Source organism: Borostomias antarcticus (assembly GCF_949987555.1).
Source record: "Borostomias antarcticus genome assembly, chromosome: 17".
In the NCBI taxonomy this organism is placed as follows: Eukaryota; Metazoa; Chordata; class Actinopteri; order Stomiiformes; family Stomiidae; genus Borostomias; species Borostomias antarcticus.
In genome coordinates this window covers 20851338-20867624 of record NC_140250.1, presented here as the reverse complement: position 1 = coordinate 20867624, position 16287 = coordinate 20851338, and the positions used below count along the sequence as shown (strand labels likewise).

General features: G+C 45.8%; 2 protein-coding genes across 2 annotated transcripts in view; one reads left to right on the top strand and one right to left on the bottom strand.

The window, feature by feature from the left end:
- Positions 1–6395, bottom strand: part of LOC311320100 (uncharacterized protein) — a 14053-nt gene extending 7658 nt beyond the window's left edge. The window contains exons 1-3 of the mRNA XM_084451761.1: positions 6357–6395; positions 3799–4046; positions 3264–3378 (exon numbers count right to left, since the gene is read on the bottom strand). Of these exons, the coding sequence (XP_084307887.1) occupies positions 3264–3378; positions 3799–4038 (355 nt within the window). The 5' untranslated portion in view covers positions 4039–4046; positions 6357–6395. The remainder of the gene's footprint in view (positions 1–3263; positions 3379–3798; positions 4047–6356) is intronic.
- A 646-nt stretch (positions 6396–7041) lies between these two features.
- On the top strand, positions 7042–13067 carry cUnh3orf38 (chromosome Un C3orf38 homolog; the record flags this gene model as incomplete). The annotated part of the gene is made up of 5 exons (XM_084452080.1): positions 7042–7254; positions 8163–8353; positions 8437–8669; positions 8756–9111; positions 12478–13067. The coding sequence occupies exons 1-5, from the start codon at positions 7128–7130 to the stop codon at positions 13065–13067; spliced, it is 1497 nt and encodes a 498-aa protein (XP_084308206.1). The 5' UTR covers positions 7042–7127.
- Positions 13068–16287: the final 3220 nt, after the last annotated feature.

Genomic DNA, 16287 nt, shown 5'->3' with positions numbered 1-16287 from the left:
CGTGTGTGTGTGTGTGTGTGTGTGTGTGTGTGTGTGTGTGTGTGCGCGCGTGTGTGTGTGTGTGTGTGAGTGAGTAGGCCTACTTTTGCCTAGTTGTTGCTGGAGGCCTTTGATTTTTATTTCAGTTTTGATTTGTTTGCTGCTGTCTTATGTTCTCACTCTCAGTTTAAAGGGTTGTATAAAAGATAGAAAGGATAACATGTCCAAAGGTTTATATTAAGCAGGAGGGCAAATAGCATTGCCTATTCAATTGAATTGTATGTAAGCCTATTGTTGCTGTAGATTACAGTTTTTTGTTAAATATTGTTTTCACTTTCAGCAAAAATAAATAACAGAAGGTGTTTAAAAGGTTGTCTCGTCATCAGTTTGAGCCAGGCGTGCTTTTCATCTAGCCTGTCACTTTTAGGGATTCCTAGGCTGCAGACAAAGTTGCTAGTTTGAAGCCTTAAGTGTGTTTAATGGTGATTACGGAGATTCACACAGGGACGTACTGGGAAAGTAATATATTACATAAGTAACTAGTTACTTTTGGCTGGGAGTAATAAGTAAAGTAACGATATTACTTTTAAAAAGGGTAATGAGTAATAAGTAATATATTACATTTTTTGAGTAACGAGCCCAACACTGCTCTCATGCTAGTCTCTCTCACGCTACGGTCTCTCTCATGCTAGTCTCTCTCACGCTACGGTCTCTCTCACGCTACGGTCTCTCTCACGCTACGGTCTCTCTCGCTACGGTCTCTCTCACGCTACGGGTTCTCTCACGCTACGGTCTCTCTCACGCTACGGTCTCTCTCACGCTACGGTCTCTCTCACGCTAGTCTCTCTCACGCTACGGTCTCTCTCACGCTAGTCTCTCTCACGCTACGGTCTCTCTCACGCTACGGTCTCTCTCACGCTACGGTCTCTCTCACACTACGGTCTCTCTCATGGTCTCTCTCACGCTACGGTCTCTCTCACGCTACGGTCTCTCTCACGCTACGGTCTCTCTCTCATGCTACGGTCTCTCTCACGCTACGGTCTCTCTCTCATGCTACGGTGTCTCTCACGCTACGGTCTCTCTCATGCTAGTCTCTCTCACGCTACGGTCTCTCTCACGCTACGGTCTCTCTCACGCTACGGTCTCTCTCATGCTACGGTCTCTCTCACGCTACGGTCTCTCTCATGTTTAAGTCTCTCTCACGCTACGGTCTCTCTCACGCTACGGTCTCTCTCACGCTACGGTCTCTCTCACGCTACGGTCTCTCTCATGCTAGGGTCTCTCTCACGCTACGGTCTCTCTCACGCTACGGTCTCTCTCACGCTACGGTCTCTCTCACGCTACGGTCTCTCTCACGCTACGGTCTCTCTCACGCGACGGTCTCTCTCACGCGACGGTCTCTCTCACGCGACGGTCTCTCTCATGCTACGGTCTCTCTCATGCCCGTGACAAGGGTGCTGTGGTCTGTATGAAGGACTCTTGTTCCTGTTTTGTCTTCTGGAGGAACAACAACAAGACAAGCTCATGTCCCGTTTCTGACCAATCAGGAACTAGGGTTTCTGGTATTGTCTGATTGTATATATGCATCTGATGGGACTGTCCTGGTCAGAGACACTTTGAGAGAAACTCTACTTTTTCTACCTTGATGAATATTGATGAATTTGGTTGATTTTCAAAGAAATGTTGGTTTAATCTGATCCTGTTAGCTGTTCCTAATTATGATTGACCTCTGAGTATGGCTGTAGCTGGAGTTTTCTGTAAGAAATGGTGTCCCTCTTCCATAGACTTATGAGATAAAGATGACGTATGGTTGGTACACTCTGGGCCAAACACAATTGTTGTGGTTAGCGCCGAGGCGGCGTAGCTTATCTTGACCAAAAAAGGTCACAGAAGAGACCAGAAAGACAGTCTTATCGGAGAAGAGACGAGGGGGGGGGGACACTCAAACCACATAAGAGCGTTGCAACGAGACCAATGCTTTGATTTGAGTCCAGACAGCATACAGAGAGGTCAACTGTACATTAGACTATATGCCATCGTCTTTTGTATGTCAAACCTTCTGGAATAAACATGCTTTTTGCTAGTCGCTCAAATCCCGTGTTGGAGAGATTCATTTGGGATACATCAGAACAAGGAAACACTGGACTGTGTGATATTGTGTGAGATTGGGGGCCGTCTTTTATTGTCAAGGACAATGATAAAACAACGAAAGTCAACACCCTCCATGCACGTTAAATAAATAATAGAAATGCTGATGGTCTCCACAAGTTCTCCTTATTGATTATTAAGGACAATTGTATTAACTTCTTCAATGATTTAAGGTTTGAATGATAATGCCTGACACACACACACGCACACGCACACACACACACACAATATTTCTGTATCGCTACTCCTTCCTCTCACTCAATCTGTTCAGTGTATAATAGCCTCCCTCTCTCCTCCTCCCTCCCTCTCCTCCTCCCTCCCTCCCTCTCTCTCTCTCTCTCTCTCTGTCCTTCACCCACAGACGCACACAGCTGCTGGTGGTGAAACAAAACCGGACTGTTCAACACGCAACTAACCACATTTACACACACAGACCCACCTCTTCCCTCGTTTGACTGTGGCTTCCTGACAAGCAGAAGCACAACCAACAGGCTTACCCTTTGAACCAAAACACAATGTCAAGCATTCACCATTTGATCTACTTTAATCTTGTTATGGGAGTCTGAGACGATTGGTCAGTCCCACTAATCAACAGTTCTGAGTGTGAGTGGGGAACTTGGATACACCCCGTTCTCTAGGGCAGCGTTTCTCAACTGGTGGGTCGCGACCCAAAGGTGGGTCGCGGAGGCGTTTTGATTGGGTCGCGGCCTCGTGGGCGGTTTCCCTTTTCTTTTCTTTTTTTTTTTAAGGGATTTTAAAATATATATATATTTATAGAGAAAATGTTGGGTTTTTATTTTGCAGGACACACAATTCAATTCAATTCAATTCAATAATTTCAATAATTTATTTACGAGACATGACAGGAAGTGGGCTAACCTTAGCGTGTGCCAATGTTGTGTTATGTGTCACAGAGTTTTTCTATTTTTGTGGAATAAATTTGAGTGCTGTGGAATAAATTTGGGTCGCGACTTCATGATAAGGAAAAATGTGGGTCCTGAGGCTCCACCAGTTGAGAACCGCTGCTCTAGGGCATAGTTCTGGTGGTGGGGTGGTGCGTGTCTTCATGGAGGGGACACCAGAGGAAGGGACTAGGCGAGGGGAGCCCAGGGCTCGGTCGTGCTTCGTCCACTGACCTTCATATGCGTCTCCCTCTGCGGCCTCCGGCTGGTTTTCAGGAAGGGGCGGGCCATTCTCTGGAACAGGCTCCTCCCTCACCAACTGCACCAGGCGCTCCAACTCCTCTGGAGCCTGACGAGATGATGCAGCAATTGCAACATTTCCCCTCAACACAATTCTTTCAATCAATCGTCGGCTTTTCTCTGCTTTACTGACAACTAATGGCGAACTAGACTGACCACTACAATGACTATTCTCTGTGATTCATTGATGTGATGCTTGGGAATCAGTCGTTGAAAAAGAGTTGAGGTGAGGTGAGGTGAGGTGAGGTGAGGTGAGTTGAGGTGAGGTGAGGTGAGGGGAGTTGAGTTGAGGTGAGGTGAGGTGAGGTGAGGTGAGGTGAGTTGAGGTGAGGTGAGTTGAGCTGAGCTGAGCTGAGCTGAGGTGAGGTGAGGTGAGGTGAGGTGAGGTGAGGTGAGGTGAGGTGAGGTGAGGTGAGGTGAGTTGAGGTGAGGTGAGGTGAGATGAGGTGAGGTGAGTTGAGGTGCTCACCAGTTTCTGCAGGTCGTCGTTCCCCCCCACGTGGACACTGTTGAAGAAGATCTGAGGGACAGTGCTGCGTCCAGTCAGCTCCTTCACCTTGACCCGAAGCTCTGGGTGTCTCCCCACGTCCACATCACACACAGGTATGCCCAGCAGACCCAGACTGGCCTTGGCCTGGACACAGTGGGGACACCCTGTGATGGAGTAGACTGTCACCCGCCCCGGCTCGTCGATCTCTGTGTTCCCCATCTAGAACGCTGAACACAGGAGGATCCCAAGACAAAAAGGTTGAGCTGAACCGCTACTGGACGCTTGTCAGATCAACAGCGTTCCGAACGTGTGTCAGTTTGTGTTTCAAAGCTAATCGTGGCAAAACGACGGTCTGTGTGTTGCAATATGTGTTTGATTACTTGCTACCTCCGAAGACGTCCACTTCCTCATACAACCTTACCCAACGTTACTTTCCCAGCAGCAGAAACGATAAGTGTGGAGGTTCAGAGTAAACCTCACATTTATGGAATGCACTTGTGTGGGAGATGTTTTTTTTTTGCAAATGGGTTACCTTCAGAAGTTTTAGTTTATTATTTGGTCACCTTCAGAATACACCAGCATTGTCACGTATTGAATTAAAGATTGATGAGCAGGTTACAACTCTGATGTTTGCCCTTACGCCACAATATCACAAGCCCAGGGGTTGAGACGCCAGACATGTCAGTAAACATTAGGTCCAAGTTAACTGGTAACTGAATTCAAAGTTCACACAATATCTACAGTACTTGTGGGAAAATAAAGCATTATACTGTAGCCTATGGACTTCTCCGGTGCATCCTTTTCATATTTGCAGAAGTTAATGAATTGTATGACAGCAAAAAATAATGCTAATTATGGATGGGCTAGAATCAGGCCAAAAGCTGGCTACACTAGCCGTCTAATTCAGAGCTTCAGTAAATCATAGACCATGTCGATGAAATAACATCTTGTATGTATTATTGACAATGCAAATGATGCTATTAATAATATGGATATCTAAGCTGTGTAGGCAAAAACTAATGAAAACGATTTGGTTAGAATTTGGTCAAATTGCCGGCTATGCACCCAGCAAGCAAAAGAGCTCATTTAGACATGTCGGCTGGCTATAGCCCCGATTAGGGTGTTTCCTCACCTGTTAATCCACTCTAGTCCACTTATTTGGTTCACACCAGATTCGAAAATTGATACATACATTACAGTAATAATCCAGGATGTCAGTTTCCCCTGATTTTTAAACAGCATTTCTCTTTTCATGTTAGGGCCGATCAATAGGATTTCAGTTTTGTCCTCATTAAGTTATTGCTCATTCATTTATTTATTACTAGAAGACAGATAATAATGGAGTTTATAGCTGCAGCATTATTTGGTTCAGCAGAGATGTCCAGTTCATCCGCATAACTATAATATATTGTGCTCTTTAATGATATCCCTGAGTGGCAGCATGTAGTGAGAATAGTAATGGACCAAGGCAGCTCCCTTGTGCAACCCCCAAAGCAGGTGTCATGTTTCTCTTGGATATCGGCTTGTAGTTGTTCAGTGCATTAACCTCTAGGTTGGGTTTCTTTAGTAGTGGTTTTACAACAGCTGTTTTGAAGGCATCTGGGAAGATGCTTGTTTGAAGAGACACGTGTATGATCTTCACGACATGACTTGAAACACTGTCGAACACCTGCTTAAATAATTCTGTTGGTACAGGGTCAAGACATGAGGAGTTACACTCAGTGACAATCTTACAAAGCTTTGGTAATGTGATAGGTGTGTATTTCCCCATGGTTACATCTTTTTACAGGGTTTGCCGAAGTCGTCTAGGTTTAAATGACGTCTGCTGGGATGGATTACTGAGAAGAACTGATTGGATGATAGAAGTGAGTAGGCGTTAGAATAGCTGATGAAACGGTGAAGTGAATTGGCTCAGCACGTGCTCAGATAACTTTTAATGCTTCAGAAATTGAGAAGTGTGTGCAAGAAGACCCCTAACCTGTGAGCAAGAAGACCCCTAACCTGTGAGCGTGCGAGATCAGGGTGCTCTCACGAGAATAGACCCAGGACAACTGACCCAAAAGGGTTATTATAGGCAACACACTCGTCTGACTGAATGATGTTAGGCTTGATGCATGGATGTATTAATAGAATGCTTGATGTAAGCAAGCATGGAGCAACTATTCTTCTCGTGTAAGATGCATATCAGTCCGTGTTGAACTAGTAGGCTACGTTAAACCCCACTGTGAAAACTACAGCTCAGATAACGCGGATTATTCAATCACACCTTTCTTAATCTCCATACACCCTCTGAGGTCCCACATCACGTGACCTTGCCAGGATTAAAGTTAAAAACACCTAAATTGATCTTTCTGCTGGATTAGCTGACGTTTGCGTCTTCTTACCTCGTACTGCTCACACAACAACGGGCTCACCGATCCAAACAAGTACGGAATGATGCCCAATATCTAGTCTTTTACATAATGCCGACATGCATTATGTTTTAATTGGGTGAGCTAACGCACCCTGCAGAAGGACAAAGGTTGAAAGTATCTTACCAGCACATATGATGGAGCAATCTCTAGTGACCATGTCCCTGATCTGCTGTGAGCAGGAGTGTGATAACCAAACTAATATCCGGTAGGGTTCTTGCTAGGGATTTCAAAATAAGGGTAATGCAAAACATTTGGTGATTTCACTGTGAAAAACATGTTAAAAGACCACTTGCTGTCCAAATACGATAGCAAAACACATACATACAAACACAAACAACAAAATATTACAGAAGCAAATTACTTAATTCATCAACTAAAGTTGTATTTATTTATTTATTTATTTATTCATGTATTTATTTATTTTAGATTAAGCAGGTTCAAAGTGGGGCTGGCAAAACTAGGCTACCAAGTGTGCCCCCTGTGAAATGAATCGAGTACAGTGAGAGGAACAATAATATTATAATCAGAGGTGTAAAACCCGGCTTCAGAAAGTAAAAATATTGAACATGTCGCCTTTTTGCTCCACTATTGCACTAAACCCAAGGATGGGGACTAAACCCAAGGATGGGGACTAAACCCAAGGATGGGGACTAAACCCAAGGATGGGGACTAAACCCAAGGAGGACCCAAGTTCACGCTACTCTGCTGCAGCGGCGGAACCAAACATTATGTTTCTACTCGGACTCTTTTTTCGAAGGACTCATAAGATACGAATGGCGGAAGGCGTCGGTGGGGAGGGAGCAACGCTTCTGTGTTTACTTGATGGAAAAGTAGCGTGAAACTTGCCTCTTGTTCACAGTTCTTGATTGAGACTTGTTGTTTTGTGTTTTAAAGATGCAAGGCTTATCCGATGTAGAGCGTAACGGTTGTAGAAACATGTTGAGTATCATGTCAAACGGGGACATACTATCACTCAGTGACACCGTCACCAATAAGATGATTGCAGTGGAAAGCGTCCCAGGTGAGGACATTCCTGATCCAAATAGGACTGGGATTGGGAACGAGGTTCAGTTAGATAGACATCAACAAAACCACATTGTCCTGAAACTAGGGATGGGCGGACTATGCCTTATGAAGCTTTGGGGCTTCTTCCTGATTGTGGAAAAGAGTCGAAGCTCTGATGCATTGAAAACGGAGAGGACAGCGACACCTGGTGGTTTGCAGAAATCATAGCAGCCATAGGCTCTGTGCACCAGCTCCACTACTTCCTGAAAGTCACTTGGCATCTTTATTTCCTGTCCTATATGATTGGATTAAGTGATTAATCAGGTGTGCGCTGGGTCTGCCGCACACCTGATTAATCACTTAATCCAATCATATAGAACTGGAAATAAAGATGCCAAGTGACTTTCAGGAAGTAGTGGAGCTGGTGCACAGAGCCTATTGCAACTGTAGCCTAGTAGACTACTGCACACTACCTATGTTCATTGTGATCTTGTGAGAACCGTGTTCACTGATTGAAAGTGCTGCAATAAATATACAATGTTATGTGAATATGCACGCTTGGTGCCTCCATCATTGCAGAATCGCTTCCAAACAGATGTGCCACGCTGTCAGAGGTTGCGCCAAAACTTTCAAAGCTTTGAAAGCTTTTCCGGTACATCGATGACGTTTGACGCAGCACCAAGCTTCAGACGTCATCAATCACGTGGTCATCGTTTTTCGACACAAGCTCCGGCACGTTGTTTCGGCGCAGTGCGCTTCACATTGAGGAGCGAAGCCCCGAAGCTTCGGTGTCGTATGACCCATCACTACCTGAAACCCGTTGCTTGTTTGTTGACTGGTCAGCTTGCTAGTAGCAGCTAGTTTGCGGTTCATGTGTCTAGCAGTGCAGTGATATAACATAATCGGTGCTTCTGTCTACTACAGATGCTGTCGAGGCCATTCTTGCATACACCAAGGACGCAGAAGAGCTCTTGAAACGCAAGAAAGTGCACCGCAACGTCATTTTCAAATACTTGGCAAAGGAAGGGGTCGTGATGCCTCCGAACAGCGAAAAACACCAGCTGGCCAAGAGGGCATTAGAGTTTTGGTCTAATGCTAGAGTAAAAACAGAAAAGGTGAGAGAAAGCCGCCAAGTGAACCTGACGAGCTGGCCAATATGATGATCTATAGGTTTGACACTGCCTTTCCTCGCTTGCAGGTCTCCCCCAGCCAAAGCCCAGTGAGTGAGACCAGTGTGAGACCAGCTGAGAGGGTGTTTGTGTCCACAGAGGTGGTGGGGGGTGCTGGATTTGACTCGATGGCCTTGGCCCGGGATTTCTGCCTGTGGTTCTACCAGCTCCTGAACAGCCAGAACCCCTCTCTGTCCCAGGCGGCTCAGGACTGGGGACCCCAGCACTTCTGGAAGGATGTGTGGCTGCGCCTTCTCACCAGGTAAGAGCTAGGGCCCTTTTTTGACTAGACCTAACGCACATCCTTGTTGTGTAAGGATCACGCAGATCTGTGTATGTCTCTCTCAGCACTGATGGAGAACAGATGGAAGAGTTCCAGGGAGCTGAGCTGGTCAGTCTGCGTCTGCTGGCCCTGGCCAGAGAAGAGAAGCTCCTCCTGAGCCCCAACCTGGAGCCCCACGGCCTCAGGGCCCTGTCCTCCCCCCACGGCCTGGTACTGGTGGCCGTGGCCGGGACCATCCACAGAGACGGAGCCTGCCTGGGCATCTATGAGCAGGTGTTCGGCCTCGTCCGCTCTCCTCTGGACGACAGGTGGAAGATCAAGTTTGTGAACCTGAAGATCAGAGGACAGGACTCTCTGGGAGGGCCTGGGGAGCTGGCATCTCCTGCTCTGACATGTGACTCCAGTGAGCTGCAGCTCCTCTGCAGATGATGAGGGACACTGTGGTCACGCACAGGACTTTGTCCAGCCTCTGTGGAAGCAGAACATGCACTTAGTACGTCAAGAAAACATATTTTGTGGAAAAACAAAGCTGGTTTAAGTTTTATTTTAATTTCTCGCCACAAAGCCTTATTGGTCCAACATTGTCTGGGATTAGCTTTGCATTTCGGGGCTGTTTTTGAGATGGTTATGATGACATGATCCTGATATTACCAAGTTTTGGTGGCCTGTGTCTTATACTACAAAATACTATATGTATATATATGTTTAACAATGTATGTACTGTGTGTAGCCTCATGGTGTGGTGAGAACTGTAATATATTGTAAATAGGTATCTCATATCTGAATTATAAATACATCTAAATCAACACCTTTGTATTGTTTTTGCTTGTTTCTGCCCTCTGCTGGTGAAATCAATTCTCCTCAAAAGCAATTCAGTTCACAAATCCACTTGATGTGAGTTTCATTCTCACTTTCGTTTCAGCAGAAGCAGAAGTTAGCACAGCTTGTTTTGTAGCAGAACAAAGGGCATTTCCTCCAGAGCTCATCAGAGCAGCTAGGCTATATCAGTGCTCCTCTGTGTTGAAAGCTAGACATCTTATTTGTTTCAAGATGACTGGTAGATTGGTTAGTGAGGAGAAATTTGGATGCCGCAAAATTCTGAATATGATGTCGTTAGACAACATACTGTCATTGCATCAGACTGTTACGCATATAGACAATGGCAGGATTAACGCTATAGGTAAGTCAGAGCTTTTTCCGTTTTTTAATACTTAGTCAGGGATCTCTGAGTGATGGGGCAACCCTTGAGGCACTAGAGAATATGAAGCAATACCTAATGACAGGGTGTGGTGTATCAATATGACCACACTGTATATTAGTGATATACCACTCACTCATGAGTTATTGTTTCAATAATCGTTGTAAGATTGTCTGTGAGCTATGTTATAACAAAAACATCCTTTCATTAAAGGGACCCCGATGAGTTTATTTTTGGTTATGAAACAGTTTCATTTTCATGTGGGTGAATCTACATTACCCACACTTGTTTGTGTCCATTTTCAACAAATGTTGTTTCTTCTATGTAGTTTATTTTTAGATTATTATTTTGTGGTTGGGTCGTTCAGAACTTCCTTGGAATGACGAAACGATTTACTGCAGTAGCCTACGCTGCTGACAAGAGGAAGAATAATTTAAATATGATAGTTATACAGTATATTGTCAAAAGCTCAATACTGGAACGATCAGTGAAATGATGGTCTCCATGTTTCAGGTTCATGGTAGACAGACCACAAATAGGGCTAAATGTCCAAAATAGCACACTACCCCTTTAAGCACTGTATATGAAATAAAGAGGTTTCATGTGCACTTATGAAGTCATATGGTACATGGCATTTTATTGTGTTTCAGAGGCGATCAGTGAAATTCTGTCACACACCAAAGATGCTGAAGAGCTCTTGAAACGCAGGAAGGTTGAACGTGACATCATATTTAAATACCTTCAGAATGAGGGGGTGTCGATGCCTCAAAATATTGTCAAGCCACAGGTGGTGAAACAGGCTCTTGAACACTGGCGTTATAAGAAGGTACAGGATAGAAGGTACAGTCTACCATCCACACTATCAATTGTAATTGTGTAGTTTCTAAACTATCTCACCGCCAAGGTGCGGAGATGGGGTGTATGGAGGTACAGAGGGGACATAATCTAGTCATCACCATACAGTATCATGGACTGTGTCCTGGCATCAAGATCAGTGACACTCAGAAACTCATGCATTGCAAATATTCAAAGATGTACAATACTGCAGATAGCCTTGGTCATCTAACTTGGCCAATCGAGTGATTTCTTCACCTGTCGTCTGACCTCAGGTCTGTTCCTATGGCAAGAGAGAAGCCAGTGCTTCTCAAAGCCCGCTCCTCTGAGCCCACACCCATCTCTTCTCCACCAATCAAATCTGAGCCATGGCCCCCAGTCCAGGTAACCTACCAAACCCACCAAACACATCTTTCAATTCATGTTTCCATTGACAAGTGTCGTATATTTTTATACTGTATTATACTGTATTACATCAATCATACTGTATTACTCTCAGGTAGTAATCATTTTATAAAAAATAATGAATAAACTTCACTTTAGGTAGAACTGTGTTATTATAAGTAGTTTAACGGGTCAGTTACAACAGATGTCCTGTCCCGAGTCAGCATTCCTTTGTCCCTGAGTCAATAAAGATAGCAGATAGGTTGTCTTGGAAGTCAGTTGTCAGTTTTAACATGATTCTAGGAGGACACAGGAATACCCTTAATAGCCCCGTTGTCCGAGGAAGGGGGGCAAGAGCTCAGCTGATGCAAAGACCAGCTGACACACTGACCAGTCAGAACATTAGTGACTGTTTGTGACTATAATTGGAGTTTATGAACATTGTATGCAAATTTGTTTGTCATGTGATACCTGGCCTGAAGCCAGGATACAAGCTCGGCGCCTCGTAAGAGAAACTTTAGTATTTGCCTAAAGATTCAACCCTATGCAGGCATGCTCAATAAAGTGATGATTCGACGTATTTGGCCTCCTTGAAGATCTGTTCCACAAGAAGATTGTGCATTTGAAATACACTGCACAAGAACATTTTACATAAAAACTATGCTTGGTGTCTCAGTATAGTATTAGTACAAGTTTACTCTGGAAACCATGTCGTTTCTACATCTGCAGAGAGCAGAGCTTGAGGTGTTTAGTAGCGCTAGATATGTTGGTATTTCAAAATTCATTAAATTGGACTGACCATACAGGTGCCTGGACTTGTTTGGCCACTAGATGGAGACATTGAATTTTGGAAATCCAGCCACTGCTCTTCTCATACTACATCAAATACCGGATGGTCCCAGAACCACCATAGTGGATCATTCCAAAAGCTTTATGATGTTAATGTGGCTTTGGCAGTGGTTTTATTCCTACTAGTGCACTGTGCCCATAGGGGAAGCTATCCAGCAAATCAGCAAATCGATGGTTGCAATGTGGATAAGATAGCAACTCATCTGATGTGTGTACAGTGAAGGTATAGCTCGCTAAGCTATCTATCCAAAATATATGCTGATAAATCAATTTGGTTCATAGAGAAATAAGGTTGCAATGTGGATAAGATAGCAACTCATCTGACGTTCATTCAGTAAAGGTATACTAACCCATCTCACACGGTATGTGAAGAAAGCGAGATGCGGGCTGTGGAACTATTTTTTAGCGGACAAATTGTAATGTATGAAGGTTGATTCATATATTACCCTGTTGTGGAGAAAATTGACCCGATCCCTCGCCTGTTCCCGTCATGTACCGTAAAATCTCTTTTGCAGGCTTCAGTCAAACCAGAAAACGTCAGACAACCTCAGACTTCAGACATCTTTTCCATAAAGCTGACCGCTGACAGTTCTGGGCTTGACCTCCCTGTCTTGGCCCGGCAGTTCTGCCAGTGGTTCTACCATCTCCTAAGCAGCCAGAACCCCTCTCTGGGCCAGGCGGCTGAGGCCTGGGGACCTCAGCACTTCTGGGGGGACGTGACGCTACGTCTTCTCTCCAGTGCTGGGGAGCAGTACACCGAAGAGTTCCAGGGAGCTGAGCTGGTCAGTCTGCGTCTGCTGGCCCTGGCCAGAGAAGAGAAGCTCCTCCTGAGCCCCAACCTGGAGCCCCACGGCCTCAGGGCCCTGTCCTCCCCCCACGGCCTGGTACTGGTGGCCGTGGCTGGGACCATCCACAGAGACGGAGCCTGCCTGGGCATCTATGAGCAGGTGTTTGGCCTCATCCGCTCTCCTCTGGACAACAAGTGGAAGATCAAGTTCACGGAGGTGAAGATGAGAGGAAGAGATGGGCTGAGAATGGGAAATGAGATGTCCTCTCCCACGTTGACCTGGGACCCCAGTGAACTGCTGCGTCTGAAGGACCTGCTACACTGATATATAATGGAAGGTAGAACTCTTAAAGGCACACTCCTCCATATTTTATGTTATTCAGTGATACTTCCCAATAAACTCATTAGTTCTTGGAAGAATCTGTGTTTTGTATTTATTTATTATTATTTATTTACTTTCTGTACGTCCTACATCTTGTTTTAATAAGGCTTCTTGTTTTAAAATGCTGTGGAGGATTCACGTTCCTATTCAAAGATGATCAGAGGCACACCTCAAATAACCAACTGATCATCTTCTCTTTACACGATCAAAGGGGGTGTGCCTGTCAACTTGCTGGCAATAATTTAGAGAGGGTATGCAAAATGGGAGATAATATTCTCAATCACGTTACTGGTAAGTGTCGGGGTAGAAATGGTCTAAGAATGTCACACACCCTGAGGTAATGATTTCTAGGGCTGCCCCCCAATAGTCGACTTAACGTTAGTCGACGAGAAGAGTCCAAGTCGAGCAAGTTTCCATTAGTCGCTTAGTCGCAGAAAGCGACAAAACTAAAACTCAAAATCTGCTTGGGATAACAATGTCCAGGGCCCGTATGTATAGACGGACTAGGCAATTGCCTAGAGCGACAGTTTGGAAAGGGCGGGAAAATGTGAATGAATGTGTGCACGTGCCACCGCCTCCCTCCCCCCCCCAGCTCTCACGAGCCATGACTGAGGGAAAATGGAAGCATGTTTTTGTCCAAACGAACAAAATTATCTGGCAGCGACTACAAAAAAAGAGACTAATGAAGGACCAAGCACTCCAAAAACAGAGGGGTTCGTTGTTTAAATATATTGATCCCACCGGGAGTAGCAAGGATGAGGCACCTTCTTCAAATCCACCACCGAACCAAGAGACTGCTAGCACTAGTAGCATTAGCACAACTACCTCCGTTTCTCCAGAAGAAGCAGCAGGTGCTTTAGCAGGGGCTAGCTTTAGTAGGTGCTAGCTTTAGCAGGTGCTAGCTTTAGTAGGTGCTAGCTTGAGCAGGTGGGTGCTAGCTTTAGCAGGTGCTAGCTTTAGCAGGTGCTAGCTTTAGCAGGTGCTAGCTTGAGCAGGTGTTAGCTTTAGCAGGTGCTAGCTTGAGCAGGTGCTAGCTTGAGCAGGTGCTAGCTTTAGCAGGTGCTAGCTGTAGCAGGTGCTAGCTTTAGCAGGTGCTAGCTTTAGCAGGTGCTAGCTTTAGCAGGTGCTAGCTTTAGCAGGCTAGCTTTAGCAGGGGCTAGCTTTAGCAGGTGCTAGCTTTAGCAGGTGCTAGCTTTAGCAGGTGTTAGCTTTAGCAGGTGCTAGCTTTAGCAGGGGCTAGCTTTAGCAGGTGCTAGCTTTAGCAGGTGCTTTAGCAGCATCCGAGCAGACAGGCCGCCTTCACATCTACCGTCAAGCCACAATGTCAGGAGATTGAGGAGCCAAACTACCAACTACAGGCATTTGTCCAGAAGCAGAACCAGCATGCTAGCTGGAGCACTAGCAGCACCATGACGAGAGCAGATGCTAACGTTAGCCTGTTAGCCTGCCTCCAGGACCAGAGTTAGCCTGCCTCCAGGACCAGAGTTAGCCTGCCTCCAGGACCAGAGTTAGCCTGCCTCCAGGACCAGAGTTAGCCTGCCTCCAGGACCAGAGTTAGCCTGCCTCCAGGACCAGAGTTAGCCTGCCTCCAGGACCAGAGTTAGCCTGCCCCCAGGACCAGAGTTAGCCTGCCTCCAGGACCAGAGTTAGCCTGCCTCCAGGACCAGAGTTAGCCTGCCTCCAGGACCAGAGTTAGCCTGCCTCCAGGACCAGAGTTAGCCTGCCTCCAGGACCAGAGTTAGCCTGCCCCCAGGACCAGAGTTAGCCTGCCTCCAGGACCAGAGTTAGCCTGCCTCCAGGACCAGAGTTAGCCTGCCTCCAGGACCAGAGTTAGCCTGCCTCCAGGACCAGAGTTAGCCTGCCTCCAGGACCAGAGTTAGCCTGCCTCCAGGACCAGAGTTAGCCTGCCTCCAGGACCAGAGTTAGCCTGCCTCCAGGACCAGAGTTAGCCTGCCTCCAGGACCAGAGCTACCGGCAAGTTCACAAGCAACCTTTTGCGGAGTTGACTCACTTTGAGAACGCAGTTTCTCAAAGTTGAAACTAATAAAAAACTACCTTCGTAGAACAATGACAAAGGACAGACTGAAATGGACTCAACGCTCTCCATAGAACACGAACTGCTCTCCATAGAACACGAACTGCTCTCCATAGAACACGAACTGCTCTCCATAGAACACGAACTGCTCTCCATAGAACACGACCTGCTCTCCATAGAACACGACCTGCTCTCCATAGAACACGAACTGCTCTCCATAGAACACGAACTGCTCTCCATAGAACACAAACTGCTCTCCATAGAACACGAACTGCTCTCCATAGAACACGAACTGCTCTCCATAGAACACGACCTGCTCTCCATAGAACACGAACTGCTCTCCATAGAACACGACCTGCTCTCCATAGAACACGAACTGCTCTCCATAGAACACGAACTGCTCTCCATAGAACACGAACTGCTCTCCATAGAACACGAACTGCTCTCCATAGAACACAAACTGCTCTTCACAGAACACGAACTGCTCTCCATAGAACACGAACTGCTCTCCATAGAACACGAACTGCTCTCCATAGAACACGAACTGCTCTCCATAGAACACGAACTGCTCCCCATAGAACACGAACTGCTCTCCATAGAACACAAACTGCTCTCCACAGAACACGAACTGCTCTCCATAGAACACGAACTGCTCTCCATAGAACACGAACTGCTCTCCATAGAACACGAACTGCTCTCCATAGAACACAAACTGCTCTCCACAGAACACGAACTGCTCTCCAGAGAACACGAACTGGCAGAGAATCGAAGTCGAGGATGCAATTGACCTTCGACCTTCTGAAAGGTAGGATCATCATAGATATGAAGATAATCTTCATTTGCTCTCTAGTCGTGTCGCGAGCTAATTAGCATAAAATAGACATCCATCCTATTTTATGCTAATTTGCGCGAGCAGTGTCCAATCAGGAGAGGGTATTACACGTTCGTGTGGATTTTCGCTCTCCCAGCTTGCATGTCCCTGCATTAGCATTGTGAAGTATCTGCCATCATATCACGATTCTGTCAAATATATCGGTTCGAAAAATTATTTCTTTATCCAGGCATCTTAGTTTTATCAGTTTCATTATAGCCGAGCAGGTTATATTTGCTCGTATGTGGTATTTATTC